The sequence below is a fragment of the Mustela nivalis genome (assembly GCF_964662115.1).
Source record: "Mustela nivalis genome assembly, chromosome: 9".
NCBI lineage: Eukaryota > Metazoa > Chordata > Mammalia > Carnivora > Mustelidae > Mustela > Mustela nivalis.
In genome coordinates, this window is record NC_139028.1 from 36,105,675 (window position 1) to 36,122,146 (window position 16,472).

The window sequence follows — 16,472 nt, forward strand, 5'->3', positions numbered from 1 at the left end:
GCTTCTGTGGGAGGCCCTGGGTGTGTGGGCAGCAGGGGTCCAAGTGAGGAAAACTGCAGGGAGGCTCTGGGAGAGGCTTGGCATGTGAGGTGGGAGTCAGAAGCTGCAGCTAGGCAGTGCCCGAGCGTGGCCTGGTGAGGCTGTGGGAGCAGCATGATGTGGGGAACCCAGAAGCCGTGGGGTCCAGAGCAGCGGAGGCTGCCGCCCACAGAGGGGGTGAGGGGACATGGTTTGGATTCCCCTGTAAAGGAAGCGATGGCCCTGCGGAAGCCCCGTCCACCTGTCCGCCCCCCGCCCCGCCCCAGCCGCGGAGCTCCCTTACCTATTGAGCTGAGGAGAGGCTTGTCTCGACAACACTGCCCAGATAGCTGAGATCAATCAGAAACAAAGCAGTTATCAACACGGGCGTGGGGGAACCACCCACGCACACCCAGAGGGGAGGAGGGGAGGAGCACGGGGGCCAGAGAACCACAAGCGAGGCCAGAGAATGGGGTGAGGGGAAGGAGAGGAGAGAGACAGAGAACCAGACGGCACGATGGACGAGGCAGATGAGCGCTGCACAAAGCACAGACGACAGGGCTGCGGCGCACAGCACCTCCTGCACAGACGGAGGCACGGGGTCCCGTGGGCGCGCCACGCCGGGCGTCCTAGCTAGAGCTCTCCGCCACCTTCTCCGCCTGCCAGGAGCAGGGGCAGTGGGAGGAGAACCCGTACTTCCAGGTACCAGAGAGGGTGGGAGTGCCTGGGGCAGGGGAAGGGCGCTGGGCTCCCTCCTCTCCAACCGCCTCCCATCCTGCCTAAGACCAGGCCAGCCTCCTCTGAAACACTCTGCTCCCCTGCACAGGCGGCCACATCAAGAAGAGAGACCAAAGGACGGAACCAGAGAGAGAGAAAGGGAGGGAGGGCAGGAGGGACCAGGGGGCCCTACGGAGACTTTGCAAACCCTTCGGAGCCAGTCGGGCCAACCCCAAGAAGATCGAGGAGGAAGAAAGACAGACAGAAAGCCAGACTTGAGAAGGAAGGAAGGGAGAGGGGTAGAGGGGAGAGGGGGACAGGGGAAGAAAGACGAGAGAAAAAGAGGCACAAACGGGCGTCCAGGCCGACTCTGGTACCTGGAATACCAGCTGCTACAGTTTAGAGTGTGCTCTCTCAGGCAGGCTGATCGCAGGAGCTTGTCTGTCTGTCTGTCTGTCTGCAGCTTCCTGCGAGGCACACAGGTTGGGGTAGGGTATGTGGCTCCAGGATCACAGTTCACAGGCCTGAGATTTTGCTCTCCCAGCCTCCAGGATGTGCCCCCTGGAGAGTTTGTTGGGTGGGGGGGACCCCACTCACTAGGCTGCTAAGGCCAGGAGATTGGGAAGAGGAGCCCCAGGCCTGGTGGTCCAGGGAAATCAGGCTTCAGGGTCCTGCCTAGCAGGGAGGATGGGCCGGGAAAGAAAAGGAGGCTGGATACAAGGTCTCTGGGTAAACCCTGGAATCACCCAAAGCCAGGATCACAGGGATGCAGAGAGCCCTACACTGCAAGAGTAACTGAGGTGACCTCTCCCTCAGACACATCACACTCCCCCCAACCCCCCGCCCATGTGCGTCTACTCCCCATCACCCTGGGGGCCTCCTGAGAGCTCTGGGCTGGGTGGAGAGGCTCCCTCATGCTCCTGGCAGGGTACCTGGGCAGGTAAGCCCCACCCTCAACCCCATGTCCACACCCCGCTGATGCCAGGACCAGAACTCTCCCGAAGGGATGCTGCAGCATGTCCAGACAAGCCCTGTCATTTGGGTTGATGGAAGGGGCGGAGGGTGGGTAAGGAATGGGGGGTGGAAGATGACCAGGTGGAGGTGGGCAGGAGAAACCAGCTCACACTCACCCTGAAGTAGGTAATGGCGGTGGGGGGGGCTCTGGTCTGAGCAGTTCCTCCCCCATCCTTCGAGGGGAAGGCGTCTGTCCAAACACATCCAGGTTGTCCGCAGGCCCTGCAGGGCCTGGCGGAGGGGAAGGGTAGCCTGTGGCCAGCGTGGTGAAGCCCATGGTGGGCCGGTAGCTGGGGCTCCCGCTGCGGCTGCTCTGGGAAGGGGAGCCCGTGGATGGCGTGGATTTGCGAGAGAAGCTGACAGCGGCCGGCGGCTGTAGGGTGATCTCCGACATCTCTGCCTGCTGCAGGAGGCCCGGGCGAGGCCGGGCCCGGGCGGCAAGCTCAGGGGAGCCGGTGCGGGAGCTGAGGGGGCTTTGGGTCAGAGGCGAGAGCCGGGAGGGCTGTAGCACCACTTGATGTAAACTGGGCTCGGCGCGCCTGGCCTGCCGGGGGCTGGGCCGGGGCCGGGGCTGGGGCTCGTACCACCGGGTGTCCAGGCCAAATGTGCTGGGGCCGCTGTGCCCCCCGGGCTCGGCCGGCTCGGGGTAAGGCAACACGGGGATGCCCATACCTTGGCTGGTATGTCTTAGCTGCCCTTGGCTCACCAGAGGTTGCATAGGTCTGTCCTGCCACTTAGCGGAGGTGGGCACTGGGACGGGGCCTCTGCCCGGCGATTTGCCTGCCCAACCCTTTGGCGCCTCCAGAGACAGGATGCCTGGGTAGGCCGCGGGCACCTGCAGGGAGGTGGGGGGCAGTCCTCGGGGGAGGCAGGCCTTGGGCTGCAGACTCTCGGCTACATCACAGGGGTGCAGCTGGTGGGGAAACATCATGGCCGGGGTTTCCAGGCCCCCAAAGGGGAATTCTGGCCGGCCCCAGGGCTCAGGGGAGCGCCCTCCTGTGGGTGTCTGAGTCAAGGGCAGCGTGCTGTTGGAAGCATTCTCTCCGTTTTCCTCAGGAATGGTGGGGTGGCCGAAAGGCCCCTCAGTGTGCAGGGGTGGGGAGGACATGACCGAGCTCAAGGGGCTGCCCACTTCTGGCATGTAGAAGGGCGGCGGCTCCACCTCCCCAGGGCTGCTGCTGCTGAGGTACCCATAATACTGGGCATGGTGGAAGGGCCGGGGGGCGGGGGGTCTGGCCTGGCCTGTGGCCTGGAGCCGACCTTCCAGGCCGCCGGGGCCCTCCAACCCACGGGGCTGGAACCGAGGGCTGTATGCTGGTGGTGGCAGGTAGGACTCCTGGCTGGACGACAGAGGGGTCAGCTGGGACTTCAGGGCAGCCACAGATGTGGGCACCAGCGGGTCCTCGTTCTCCTCATCGGACTGGCGGAACTCAGGGTACATGTCCGTCTCCTCGGCAAAGGGGAAGCCCTCAATGCGCCTGCTCTTCATCGAGGGCTCCATCTCGGACGGATCCATCACGAAGCGGCCATCGGGGCCTCTGCTGATGAGCTCGATGGGCGTCGTGGCCTCGGCCTCGGCCTCGGCCTTGGCCACACTGTACTTCTTGCTACTGATGGCCCTCTTGGTCTTCTTGTACAACGACAGCTCCTTCTCCCGGGTGGGACTCAGCATCCTCTTGGCTGCCGGCTGGCCTTGGTCATCGGAGGACTCCGACGGGGCCCGGAGTGTGCGGATGCTCTCGGGGCTCACCTTGCCAGAGGACAAGCTGTAGGGGTGAGTGAAGGAGCAGGAGCGTGAGGTGGGAAACGCCTGCTCCTCCACTTCTTTTTCTCCTCTTAACGGACCACCACAAACACTTAAGACGATACTCAAAAAAAGGGATGCAGATGGGCCGCATATTTTGGCGGGAAATACTTTGCTCAACGCTCCGCTGTCTAGATATGTCCCGGCCATTTCTGAATGAACACCCGCATTTCTGCTTTCATTCTGCCCTGTCCTTCCTGTCTGCCCCACTCTGTCTAGTTGCACCCCTAACTTCATTCCCAGCGTGCTCAAGAAAGGCAACCCCACCTTCGTACCAACTTAAGTGAAACACACTAGGAAGGCACATCCATTAGGATGGAAAAAACATCACAGAAACCCATTCCAAAGCTAAAGAGAAATGGATTGCCCACTAATTTGTACTGTCCACACTACTGCTCCCTCGGTGCACGTGGCCAACTTAAAAATACCACCCAGATCCGCGGAAAACAAACAGTTTCGAGGGGCTGAGCGGGGCCAACCACCTGCCTGTTTCCACCCTGCACCTCCGCCCACACACTAGCACAGCAGGGGCACTTACGGAGACTCCAGGCTCTTTCTGCAGTGAGTAATGGAGAGTGGAGGATCTGGAAGGAAGAAGAAGGGGAGGAGAGCCTACTGAGGCCAGAGACCCAAGACTCGTCTCAGGCGTCCACAGGTCCCGGAGCAAAGCCACAGAGGGGAGCCGCTCCTTCCAATGCTTGGTATCTCTGGGGCCAGTCCCCAGCCCTGGGCTCACCACCACTACATGTGTCTTCTCGCCCATTCTGGCCCCTCACTCCCTCCCCAGTATCCTTCTTCCTTACTCCCTCTTCCAGATCAAGTCCCACTGGCCATTCCACCCATAAGACCCCATTTCCCTGTTTTCAAGGGGACCCATGCTAAAAGTGGGCCATCTCTTCCAACAGGGAGCATTTGGAGCTGGGCCAGGTAGAGCAGGACGGTGGGGGCAGACACCCACCTTTTTTGCGCTTGAGCTTACGCTTGCGCTGCTTGTTGACAAAGCAGGCGGCCAGGGTGCTGAACAGGATGGCAGCTGCCAAGAAGCAGATGGTAGCTACGATTCCAGCCAACACAGGCCGAGCTAGCCCGTCATCGGTCAGGTCCGGCTGTGGGAAGATGTCTGTAGGGGGTTGCGAGGAACACGCATGACTCCTCCCCTGCCTCCCTCCTGTAAAAGCCCCCACCTGCTCTGACACCTAGCCCCCACGTACTTTTCCCTACCTCTGCAGAACAGATAATGTTAAGGCTCGGGATCTGTGCTCAACTCTAGCACTTGGAGAGGTTTGGATAGAGGGGGAAGAGAGAGAAGAGACTAGTTTATGGAAGTCAAGTGATTGCTACAGAGCTTAGAAAGAAGGAATCACATCTGTATCTTACCCCATAGCAGTAATAATTTCCATAATTATGCCTACTTGGCTAGTGCTTTTTGTAAAGGGCTCTCGTGCATACTACCAGACACCCTTGTATGAGGCCAACAGAGCACATGCTATCGCTTTCATTCCCTAAGGTACAGAAACCGTCGCTGGCAGAATTTGAGCAACTTGTTGGCATAAATATTGCCCATCAGTTCCTGTACAAGACTGTAACTCTGGTCTCCTGCTGGGGATTTGCTGCCTTCTGCCATGCCATCTCGACAAAATTAGAGCCCACTGTGGAGACACCTTGAAAGTAAAATACTACAGCAGAGAGAAGAGGTTGTGACTACAGAATTCAGATCCATCCATTTCTAAGTCCTTACAGCACAGCTGAGCAATTCCTACAGGGAGGGTGAGCACGTCCGGGTCGTCCCGGGTTCAGAATGCTAGAGCCAGCAGAGACATTCAACATAGGTCCAACTTCATTTTACTTAGTTTCACTCTGTGTCCAAATCCATACAGTTAATTAGTGATGGAGCCAGGACTAGAGCCCCAGCTACTGTACCCCACTTCAAAGTCAGTTATAATAGAAAGTATCAGTCTTTAGATTCTGTGGATTCTGATAAATTTGGCCAGAGCTCATCATTCTGCTGAAAATAACAATGGATGAAAATAACCCAAATCACGTTTATGAGTTGAGTAGGCAAATGGAATGTTATAGCCTTTGGTAATGGAGGAGCTTAGGGACAGGAGGCTGAGGTTGCTGTGCCTTCATTCACCCATGGGGAGTCTTCCCAGTATGTGGGCTTCCTTTTGGTGCCAGGCATAAAGCCACTGAACACAGAACAGTTCACTGATGAAAACCCTCAAGTCTTCTATTCTAGCCTTGACTGTAAGCTCTGTTCCCTGCTGCTCCTCTCTGAGTCCCCTACCTGGAGGCAAGCCAAGACAGGGTACTTTCATAATAAAAAGGAAGAAGGGAGAGAGGGAAGGAGGGAGGGAAGGAAGGAAGGAAGGAGGAAAGAAGAAAGAAAGAGACAAAAGCCAAGGGTGCCATGGTGTCTAACATAAGGCAGAAGTCACACCCTATGGCCCCAGTGCTGTGGTGTCACTTAGAACCTCCCCTGTCCTTCCCCAAGTCTGCCTGCCCTGGTGCTTCTGTAGCTCGAAGTCCTGCTGCATGAGCTTCTTAGCCAAGCTCCTTGTCAACTGGTCCCAGAGGTCCTTCACTGCCCATGGAAATGGTGCCATTGCTTAATCACTAAGCAAAAGCCTCTTCCCATACCAAGGAAGCCACTTCACTGGGCGAGGGAGGGGCTCTGCTATGTTTCAGGAACTGTAGCTAGAGAAAGATGTGTAGAAATGGGAGCAGGGCCAAGAGAAAGAAAGATAAATGGGGAAAATGCTAGGGAGTTGGCTTTATTTAGCCTGAAAAAAATCTAGGGAGACGAAGGAGTGGAGGAAACAACACCAAACAGCAATTTTCCAAATAAAACCACCATAATTATAAAGCAGTCTTATAATAGGCCTTCAACAAATATGTGCTGACCTGTTGTCTCTCCAATTCACCGCCCCAGTCCATTACAGAGGATAGCACTAGAGGAAACAGGGATTTCACAACAAAAGAACTTAAATCAAGTTCTTCATGACTACTATCATGACAAGATTAGCTATATTTCTTCCTGTGGCTATCTTACAGAAAGTGTCATAAATACAGCTCTATAGTTGGAGAAATCCTGTCCATCAAGGGAGAAGAAGGATGGGTTGGAGGGCCTTGAGAAATGACGAGACTCAGTCTCCACCAGAGCTCTCAGTTGTTTCCACTTCAGCCTCCCTCCCCAGATTAGCTCTCTCCCAAAGGGCATCCACATGGCTCTTATGTCCTAGAACTGTAAGAGAACCTCCCCCCTCAAAGTACCTGTGCTGGAGATGCCCTACAGCTGTAAAAGAACCTCCTCCTTACCTAAGCTGGAGACTCCCTATAGTTTTAAGGAACCCCCCCCCCCAAGTACCAGTGCTGGAGACACCCTACAGCTATAAGAGAACCTCTTTCCACCAAGTACCTGTGCTGGAGACTCCCTACAGCTGTACAAGAACTCCCCCTCCAAAGTACCTGTGCTGGAGACACCCTACAGTTGTCTCTCCCCCCGCCAAGTATCTGTGCTGGAGATATCCTACAGTTGTAAGAGACCCCCCCCCCCTCACTTCGAGTACCTGTGCTGGAGATGCCGGCGATGTTGCTGGGTTCGCTGATCAGATCCTGCATGACGGCCAGAACCCGGAATTCGTACCAGGTGTCCTACAGCCCCCAGGACAAGACCCTGTCAGCCTAGGGACCTGAGACAGCAAATGACCCACTGCTGACCCTCCCCTACCCACCCTGCAACAATCTCTTATGTTACAGTGTACCCAAGGCAGTGGCCTACTGGAAGCGATGAACAACAGCTCTCAGTTTAAAAAAAAAAAAGCCCTGATCTGTAGCATTTGCCAATTGCCATGGTAAAAATACTCCCAACATGGCAGATTTCAATCTACAACTATAAGTTCCTGAAAGCAGAGTTGGAAAGAGATGCACACATGGGTTCTCAGGAGGCCCCATGAGCCAATTCTACCACTAAATGAGTGTCCAGGGAAGGAAGACAGAAAAACAGATGAGATTGTCCATATCCAGGAAATAAGCTGCTTCCTCTCTCCAGCTAGAGAGAGATCAAAGTTTAAAGAGGGTCTGCTAAGAAAAAAAATAATAATAATGTCTCTTCCTCTGGGGACTCTGAATTGTTAAGGCAGGGGTGCTTCCCTGGACAAAGCTAGAAGACTACCCTTCTGGAAAATTCTTTGCCCAGCCCAAGTTAGACTGCTAGCAGGGAGCTAAGGTGACTGTCTAGTGACATATTCAGGGCTCCTCAGCAGCCCTGCCTGGCCTCGGCTTATGTGGAAAAGCCCTCACAGCAATAAAAGCCCATGTTGCCACACACTGGTCCTGAGTCTGTGGGACCTTGGCTGCCATGACCTGAAGATCCCAGATCTTGGTAGCAGATCTGAGAATAAAGAAATTGGTGTGGGGCGGCAGTACATGGCTGTGCCTCATACACCTGACACGGGTCACTCAAAGCTTCTGGTGACTCCAGAGAGTCATGTCACTTTCAGGATTTGGGAATAGCAGCAGGGAAACCTAGGCACCTCACCTGTGACAGATCCTTGGCAAAGAACTCTCCATCAGTGCCTGGGATGGCACCATCTAACGTCTCCCAGTGTTCCCCGACACGGTATTCCATGATGTAGCGGTCAATGGGAAAGCTGTGATTGGCAGGGGGGAGCCAAGACAGGAGCACACCCTGCTGGGTCCGATTGGCTGTGAGGCACCTTGGTGGGGTAACCAGCACCAGGGGTTCTGGAGTTGTGATAGGGAATGCTACAGCACAGAGGGAAGAGAGAGAGAAGGGACATGGTGGTGCTGAGGTCCCTGCTCCCTCAACTCTCTACATGCTGTCTTCTGGCTCAGCACCTGCCCCTCAGATCGTATCACATTCCCATGCATGAGTCATTTCAGGACAAGACTGTCACATAAAAGAGCCCTCCTCACCCAAGGGAAGTGGCCCACATGATCCTACTTTCTGAGCACTTCTAAAAACATAGATGAGGGAATGGAGTTCTTCAAAAGGAAAGGGGGGAAAAAAAGCTAACAAAGGGGAATCATGGGAGGAAGATGGAAGAATTAAATGTAGTCTTTTAGATAAGATAGTATCTTAAGAAGATACTACAATATGTATCTACTTCTAAAGAAGTAGGAATGCCCTCCCCTAGCTCAGTCTACTCTTAATTGCCTTCTTGGCCCAGGTGGGAAAACAGGGCCAGGGAGGAAAGTTCCAGAGTAGGGGTAACCATCCCAACACTGCTGCACCCCTTGTTGGCAGTAAAGGATCCAGGAACAGGCTAGAGGGGTGCCACTTGTCCACAGCTGCTCTCGAGGTGGGATGGAGCGAGCCACTGGGTCCAGGAAGGAAGAGGTGGCATGACTAGGAGATTCAACGGGGAGAACTGGCCACACACCAGCCACCAAATGAGGCCAAGGGCCAGAGGAAAGAATTGGTAAGAGCACAGAAGGAAGAAGGATTTCCAGGCTGCCCTGTGAAGCCACAGGAAGATACAAACATGTGGCTTAACAAGGAAGGATAAATGCTGAGCCTCTTCCTTAACAGCAATCTGTCCAAAAGTGCTCTGATGTGGGACAAGGCACTATGGTCCAGGCAAACCCCACAGAACAGTATGACAAATCCTTCCTGGGAGAGCAAATGACGTGATTATGTAAAGCACATAGGAAGGTGTCAGGCACGAAGTAATCAGTAAGGTTAGCTGCTAGGACCATCACCACCATTACCATCCTTACCCAGCTCCTCCACGCAATATCCTCAAGACATCCCGGCCCGGGGCCCTCACCTAAAGTGTTCACAGTGACCACCTCACTGAAGGCGCTCGTTCCCAGCTTGTTCTGGGCCAGGACGCTGAACTGGTATGCTGTCTCAGGCTCCAGGGTGTCCACTAGCAACCAGTTGGGTCCCGGCGGCACTGGCAAAGACAGCCAGTCATGGGGCCCAAACTGTGCCCGCTTCATCCTGGCCAAAAGAAAGAGAGAGGATCGGAGACAAGGGGGTGGGGTGGGTTACACTGGAGACACAAAAGAGTACATGCAAGGTCCTCAAGGAGGTGGCAGTGGGCAGACCTGGCCTTCCCAGGTTTTAGGACAGAAAGAGGTAATGACCAAGGTGGGATGACCTACCCAACTTCGGCTGTGCCACATTGCCAGCCGCTGCTGATACCTCCTCTGCTAAGAGGAACCCTTAGGTAGAAGTGACGCCCAAGATTCTGGTCAAACCACCAAGTGCATTCTGGGAGAATCTCACCCTGGTCACAACCCTGAGAGCAGCTCTGCCTTGAGAGAGTCAGGACACACGGAACAAGGCAGGTATCATCATGGGAAGGTGAGGATGAGCAACTCAGCAATGGCAGACCCTATAGGGAAAGAACCCAGGTGACCTCAGCTGCACACCCTCTCCAGGACAGCCAAAAGTGGGATGTCAAGTAACCCAGAGGGCTCACTCTGTCCAACCAGCTTTGAGTCTTCTGAGGAAGTCTAGGGTATATGACAAAAATAACCAGGGGCTTCCCCAGTGAGGACCACAGTCCTTAAGGCCTCAGTGGTTAGAACTCACCATCAAGGGGAAGGTCACACTGTGCGTGGAGAACCCTGAAACTAGGAGTGAAGGTTAGGCCTTGTTCTATATTGCCCACCTAACTCTCCGCAGGCACTGAGGCCAGGATCTATAGGTGCAGTGCCCCTGCATGACCACAGGGAGGAGACATCAGCCTAGGAGACTGAGACCCTGGGCAGCTTTCTTCTTGCAGCCCTGAGCTCAAGCTGTAACTTAGCGGACGCCCGCCCACCGGGTTCCCTCTCTGTTTAAAGGCTCACTACCATGAATGCTCAGAAGTTTGAGCCAAGGCAGCAGAAAGCACAGCAAGAAAGAAGCTGGTGCCAAATGTCTGAGTCAGTACTGGGAGAGTCAGGCAATCAAAATGAGAGGGAAGGAGACCTCCCCAAACTTCACAACCACCCGTACCCCCAACCCAGCCCCGGGCACCAAAGCAAGTGAGCAAAGTGTAATAAAGCGGTGCAGATGAGCAGCAGCGTGGAGCAGGACCGCAAGCAGTGAGGGAGACCCCGGTCTAGGCCCAGACCTGCCACTCGGACATCCCCGAAGTTGGCTTGGCCATGCCAAATGCACTTCCCTGAACACACAACCACCCGGCAGCACCAAGATTCTTGCAGTGGTCCCCTGGCAGGGTTGTCAGGAGCACCCCCTTCCCCCAGGCCGCCACCGCTCCCCTCCTCTGGAGGACCAGAGATAAGCGTTGGAGGATGTTCTGGTTGCAACTCAGAGAGCTCTCCATGCTCACCATCCAGATGCAGTGTGTCTCTCCAGAACTCAAAACCCCTCATGTATTCAGGACATAGCCACCAAATCACCATGACGGGAAAGAGGGCAGCTGCCTTTCAAACTCCCTTGCTTTTGAGAAGCATACCAAGGGTTCTCCCTGAATTTCCACCAGTCGCCCTCTGCAGGGATGTTTCCTCCTTCCCAGGCTCTGGTTGAGCCTGACTGGGAATACACACCCAGATGAGGCAGGTCTGAAAAGGAGGAAGTGGGAGGACTCATCCTTCCTGCTCAAGGATGTCCCACGCTGCAGGTGGCCAGTTCCTGGCTCAGGATAGGAATATGTGGGAAGAGAAATCCTTGGGGAATGAGAAGGAGGTCAGCTATGGTTCCTCTCTCTACCTTTTCTGTGCCTCCTGACCTCAGCCTGATTTATGCATCTTTGAGATCCCTTACCTACCCTGAGGCTCAGGCAAAGATCTCAAATCACTACATCTGGCCAAATTAACAGCAGAGATAGAAACATACTAGAGACACAGGGTCCTACAGAAAATGGAAATGCTGAGGACAAGGCCAGAAGGCAGACCCCACTTCAAAGCAGTGTCTTCCCCAGAACCACTGGGGAAGTGACAATAAAAATTAGACTCTACACTTCTGGCCGAGCTGTTTCACAATGACCTTGATGTCTAGGAGTCTCTTCAGACTCCAGAGGACAGAGGGACCTAAAAGCAGCATGAACGAAGGACACAAAAAGGGGTCGTGAGATAAGCTGAGGAAGAGTTGCAGAGGGCGATGGTCGCTTCAGACAACAACCTAAACTGGCATCCCAAACCTTCCAGGTTGGGAATGCAGAACGCCCAAAATCCCTCAGACAGATACACCCCTCCCCCACAAGACCTAGTCACTGTGTCAACACACCTCGCTGCCTGGAGGTCTAGCAGGCGAAGAACCATATCCTTCTCATAACGTCCACCCACCCTAGGGACTGACTGAAGTCAGGGGTTGGGGGGAGGGAGAAGCAGAGAGCAAAGCATGCGGGGGTGACTCACAGAGGTCCGTACCAAACTGAGAATGTCTGCTCGAATCCTCCATCATAGCCTGGCTCCCAGGACACGTTGGCAGTTGTCATGGAGACCTGGACCCGGACACTGCCCGGGGCATGGGGGCTGGTGCCTGGAGACCAAGTGAAGTCCTCTCAGACTGAAATGAACTGGGCCCAGGGAGCTGGGCACCCACAGTGGCACTGCGCAGTAGCAAAATGCAGTGCCCCAAGTGCAGTGCTCAGGGGCGAGGGATGCTCGGAGGAGCAGACGCCCTGCGCGGTCGGGCTGTAGAAGGAAACCCGTCCCCCTGTGCCGTCCAGTCCTTCTAGCAAGACATGGCGTGAGCATCAGGAATATGGCCAAAGGGAATCCAGAACCTTTGTCACCCCAGGCCAAAGTCCTGTGCTCCCCTGGCAAACACAGAGACACTCTCCCTGAAGGTCACAGGCAAAGCCAAAAAGCCCCTGTCCTGTAAAGTTCTCTAGCCTCATGAGATAGCCATATTTCTCCCAAACATCAAAGTGAGAGGCAGCACAACACAACTGTTAAGAACTTCAACTTGGGTTCGAGTCCTGGATCCAGCACATCAGCGATGCTCGGAGAGGTGTGCGATCCACACCAGCCTTCGTTTCAAATGGATATACACTGGGGACTTACCAGTTCTCACCTCATAGGTTATAAATGATGGGGCACCACTTGGTATAGAGCCTAAAACTGGTGGTAAACGCTGAAAAGTGCTGGTCACTGTTACAACTGGCTGTCAGTCCCCAGAGAGGCAGGCTACAATGGTACAAGCTGAGGTCATAGGGACACACACCTCAGGCAGAAGAAGTGGAATCATAATGTCTGGCATCCCAGGAAATGGGAACGCCAGAAACCTCCATGCCAGGCCCAGCCTATGGAGCTCAGTGCACAGGTCCCCTCCCAGATCCCCCTCATTCCGTTCTTCCAGCTCCCCTTCTAGGCCCTAGACACAAACCTCTGAGCAGTTGCTCCTGCCCACACACCTGCCCCATTTCTGCGTGGCAGTGTTGCTGGGGACATTCTGCCAGAAAAAGACCTCCCCGGGACAGGCCCCATGTCACCTTCCCTTAGGCAGGGTGTTACAGAGGGCTAGGGCTACACAGGGCAGGCTCCGGGCTCAGGGGTGGGCTGATTCAGGAAAGATGCCCAGAAAGGGTGGACAGTGCCCAGCACCCAGACCACAGCCCTCCTGCCCACAGCCCCCGTACCGATGACGGTCAGGTGGGTACTGGCAGTGATGCTGGTGACCACGTTGGTGGCGATGCACTCCCACTCCCCGTGGTCCTCCTTACTCAGGGCTCGGAACTGGAGACTCCCGCTGGGCAGGGCATTGTGCTTGCTTCTGCTGGGCTTCCCTACCTTGGCCAAAAAAGGGGGCAAAGAGGAAGGTGGGAGCGGGATGGCAAAGGAGGAACCAGGTCAACAGGGAAGAAGAGAAGCCACCAACACATCAGAAGGCCAAGAACAGGAGAACAGAACCCGAGCACTAGGCCTGCACCCCCACCGCCCCTCCTCCAGAGGGCCCATCACTCTAGAAGTCAGCCCTGCTACTCAGCACCTGGCTCTGTTAGAACAGAGCCACCACAGGTCTTGCCCATCCGCCACACTTCCCAGGAGCTCCAGAACCCAGAGGTACCTTTCTCCACGTGATGACAGGGAAAGGGTCCCCTGCAGCAGCGCAGGGAATGAGCAGCTCCCGGCCAGCCTCCTGCCTATATTCCCAGCCTGGTAGCACCGTAAAATACGGGGGATCCTAGGGAGACCACAGCAAAGCCATGAAGTCGAGGGTTTTGGGTGTCCACTCCCACAGGGGCCTCTCTCAGCCCCAGGCCTCACCTTCAGGACAAGCCGTGCGGGAGCAGACTGGCCCATGGTCCCCAAGGTGTTGTAAGGCACACAGGTGTAAGTGCCAAGAGCCTCCTCTGTGGCCTCCTCAATCCGAATGGAGCCATCCTCCATCAAGGTCCAACCCAGGTTCTGCCAGAGCACAGACAGCAGAGCAGGGAGCAACGGTCAGGGGGCAGAAGCTCGGTCCTGGCCTCCACCAGGCCAGACCTCAGTTGGCAGGCCTGGGCAAAGCACCAGCTAGTCTAGGGCAGGGGCTGTCTACATGTCCTGGGAGAATGGCAGAAGCTGCACCAGACTGCAGACCCCCCACCGGAAGCAGCTCTGCTTTCCCAGAGTTTTCTGGTGGAGAGTGGAGGGGTCCTGGCAGGGAACCAAACCCTCAGAGGCAGCATCTCAGTGGCAAGAGAGTGACCCCACATGCATCCCTCTAGCACCTTCTCAACCTGCAGGGGGCGGCCATCCTTGTTCCACTTGACCACGGTGGCCGGCGGCTCTGCATCCACAGGGCATCGGATATAGCCGTGAATTCCCACGGGCACGTAGATGACAGGGGGCATGTTGAGGACACGGGCTGGGTCTGCACAGGGTTCATGTGGGGTGAGAGAAAAGAAAGGCATGAGGGAAGTCGAGGAGTGAGAAATCTTGGCAGGGGGCCAAGACCCCTCACACACCCCCAGGGTCTCATATAGATACCCTATCTCCAAGGAACTGCCCGTCACACCCACCCACCCATTCAGTAAACTCTGCATGTGTCCATGGTGCTCACAATAGTGCCAGGTGCCGGGATCGCCATGAGGAACAAGACGGACAAACCCCAGAGGCCACATCAGGCCACCCCAAAGCCTGCTCGGATCCATAACACTCCTCAAATGCTTCTACACATGGGATGAATGGCAGAACAAGCAGAACAAGGACTCTTGATGTCTGTATCTCCAGCCCCTAGACTCCAAACTTGAAGTCAATGCTTGACCACACCCTCCACCAATGGCTCCTTATCCCAAATCTCTCTTGGACGCCAAGCAGCACTCGGTCCACATCCTAAGCCAAAAGAGGAACGTCAGTTCTATGCGTGAGGTGTTCAGAGGCATGACCACCAGTGGTTCTTTTCTCTCCTCTCCATTGTGCTACATTGTGCTAGTTGCCCAGCTCCACCGCCCACCCCACAGAGCCTCAGTTTCCCCTCTGTGCAGCTGGAATGCAGACTCAACCTTGGCCACAGAACAGATGAAAGGTTCTCAGGAGAGAAGCAAGAGCAGCACATCCTGTGATGTGGGTGACTCATAACCTTTCGATTCGTCCCATTCCCTCCGAGGACTACCAAGGAGAAAGATCCAGAACTTCCAGTGAGGCAGTGAGGATGAATGAGCTGGTATCTTTTAAGCATTTGGAGCTCTTCAGAGAACAGCATTACATAAATACCAGGCCGAGTTATATATTTAGACATAGCTTCCTACTTTTGTATGTAGAGTTTTTTTTTTTTTCTCTAAGATTTTCAAAGGGTTTATGAATGGGAAATACTCTGAACACTGCTTTTTAGCAGAAATAAAGATCCTTGTCTCACCCACCTGAAAATCTCACCCCCTGGATTGTCTTTGAAGGCAAGAAGGAGGTAAAAAAGGACAAGCAGGAGTGGGTGAGGGCACCGGGGACAGACAGGGAAACCACATACCCCTCTTGACCGAAAAATGGCCCAGGGCTTCGCCGATGGGGGGCTTCCTCCTGGTTAGATTCATCATTCTTCTAAAGACCACCCCTGTTGGCTTTCTCCCTCTGCCACTGCTACCTTCTTGCCCAAGTGACATAGCCAGACAAGATGCTACTATAAGTGGACTCTTCCCTTCCCCCGGCCCTTTCACATCCAGCAAGTCCTATTCAAATAGCTTCCTGACTGGCTTTTTCCTCCTGCAGGTCTGGATGGGACAGGCCTGATGTCCTGGGTCACATCACATCACTTTTTTGGGGCCTCAGAGCCCTTAAAAACTTGAGAATTCCTAATGTAACGTGCTGAAAGCCTTTTTAGGTTGACGACCATGGAAATGGTGAAATGTTGCCTTTGTCCCCACCGGTAAAATTACTGCATCGAGAAGAAAACAATGAGAACGTGAGGTTAGCAGCTGAGCGGGGCTCAAAGGTCCAGCCAGGCTCTGTCACCCTGGCACCCATTCGACAGGAGACAAGTGCAAACACCCAGAGCTGCAGAATGGCCTCAGAGACCAGCCCCACCTCCTGGGGTCACCAACTGTTCTTCTGCTTGTTCTCAGCTCAAATGCTGATCCAGCCATCTCCAGCCTGTCCTCCTTGTCCCCCTGCTGCTGCACGCCCCTGGGGGTGAGCGGCTCTCCCACACCAGCCCTCCAGTGATGGAGAGCCTGTCACCTCCAGTAACACCCCAGCGCCTTTGTTGTCTGAGTGACAGGGCCATCCACAAACCAAACGGAAGAAATTAATCCTCATTACTCATCCTTCTCTCCCTTTCTCACAATGATCAGCTTGCCAGGGGGTGGGAAAGCATTGACTATGCTGACGGATTCAAGATTAGCAAACTGAATTATTGTGCTTGCACAAAAGCCCTCGATTGTGCTGGCATGAGGAGCAGCTCATCCGTGTGGATCTCTGGCAGCCCTAGAGAAGAGCAAGGAGAAAGCCAGGAGGGAGCCAGGTGTTGGCAGAACTAGATCAAGTCACCCCAGAAGAGGGTCCTGTCCCCTTCACCTCA

At 55.0% G+C, this 16,472-nt stretch overlaps 1 protein-coding gene across 8 annotated transcripts in view; it reads right to left on the reverse strand.

The window, feature by feature from the left end:
* Positions 1–16,472, reverse strand: part of IGSF9B (immunoglobulin superfamily member 9B) — a 58,741-nt gene that overhangs the window by 20,242 nt on the left and 22,027 nt on the right. For 3 of the 8 annotated variants that reach the window (XM_082683292.1, XM_082683290.1, XM_082683287.1), the window contains 11 exons: positions 14,191–14,333; positions 13,745–13,885; positions 13,545–13,661; positions 13,117–13,267; positions 11,891–12,014; positions 9,346–9,521; positions 8,094–8,320; positions 7,123–7,207; positions 4,512–4,673; positions 4,092–4,137; positions 1,866–3,515 (listed from right to left, as the gene is read on the reverse strand). In XM_082683292.1, the coding sequence (XP_082539418.1) occupies positions 1,866–3,515; positions 4,092–4,137; positions 4,512–4,673; positions 7,123–7,207; positions 8,094–8,320; positions 9,346–9,521; positions 11,891–12,014; positions 13,117–13,267; positions 13,545–13,661; positions 13,745–13,885; positions 14,191–14,333 (3,022 nt within the window). Of the gene's footprint in view, positions 1–322; positions 369–1,112; positions 1,203–1,865; positions 3,516–4,091; positions 4,138–4,511; positions 4,674–7,122; positions 7,208–8,093; positions 8,321–9,345; positions 9,522–11,890; positions 12,015–13,116; positions 13,268–13,544; positions 13,662–13,744; positions 13,886–14,190; positions 14,334–16,472 lie in introns of all 8 variants that reach the window. The other 5 variants (XR_014298814.1, XM_082683289.1, XR_014298815.1 and 2 more) reach the window with 3 other exon arrangements.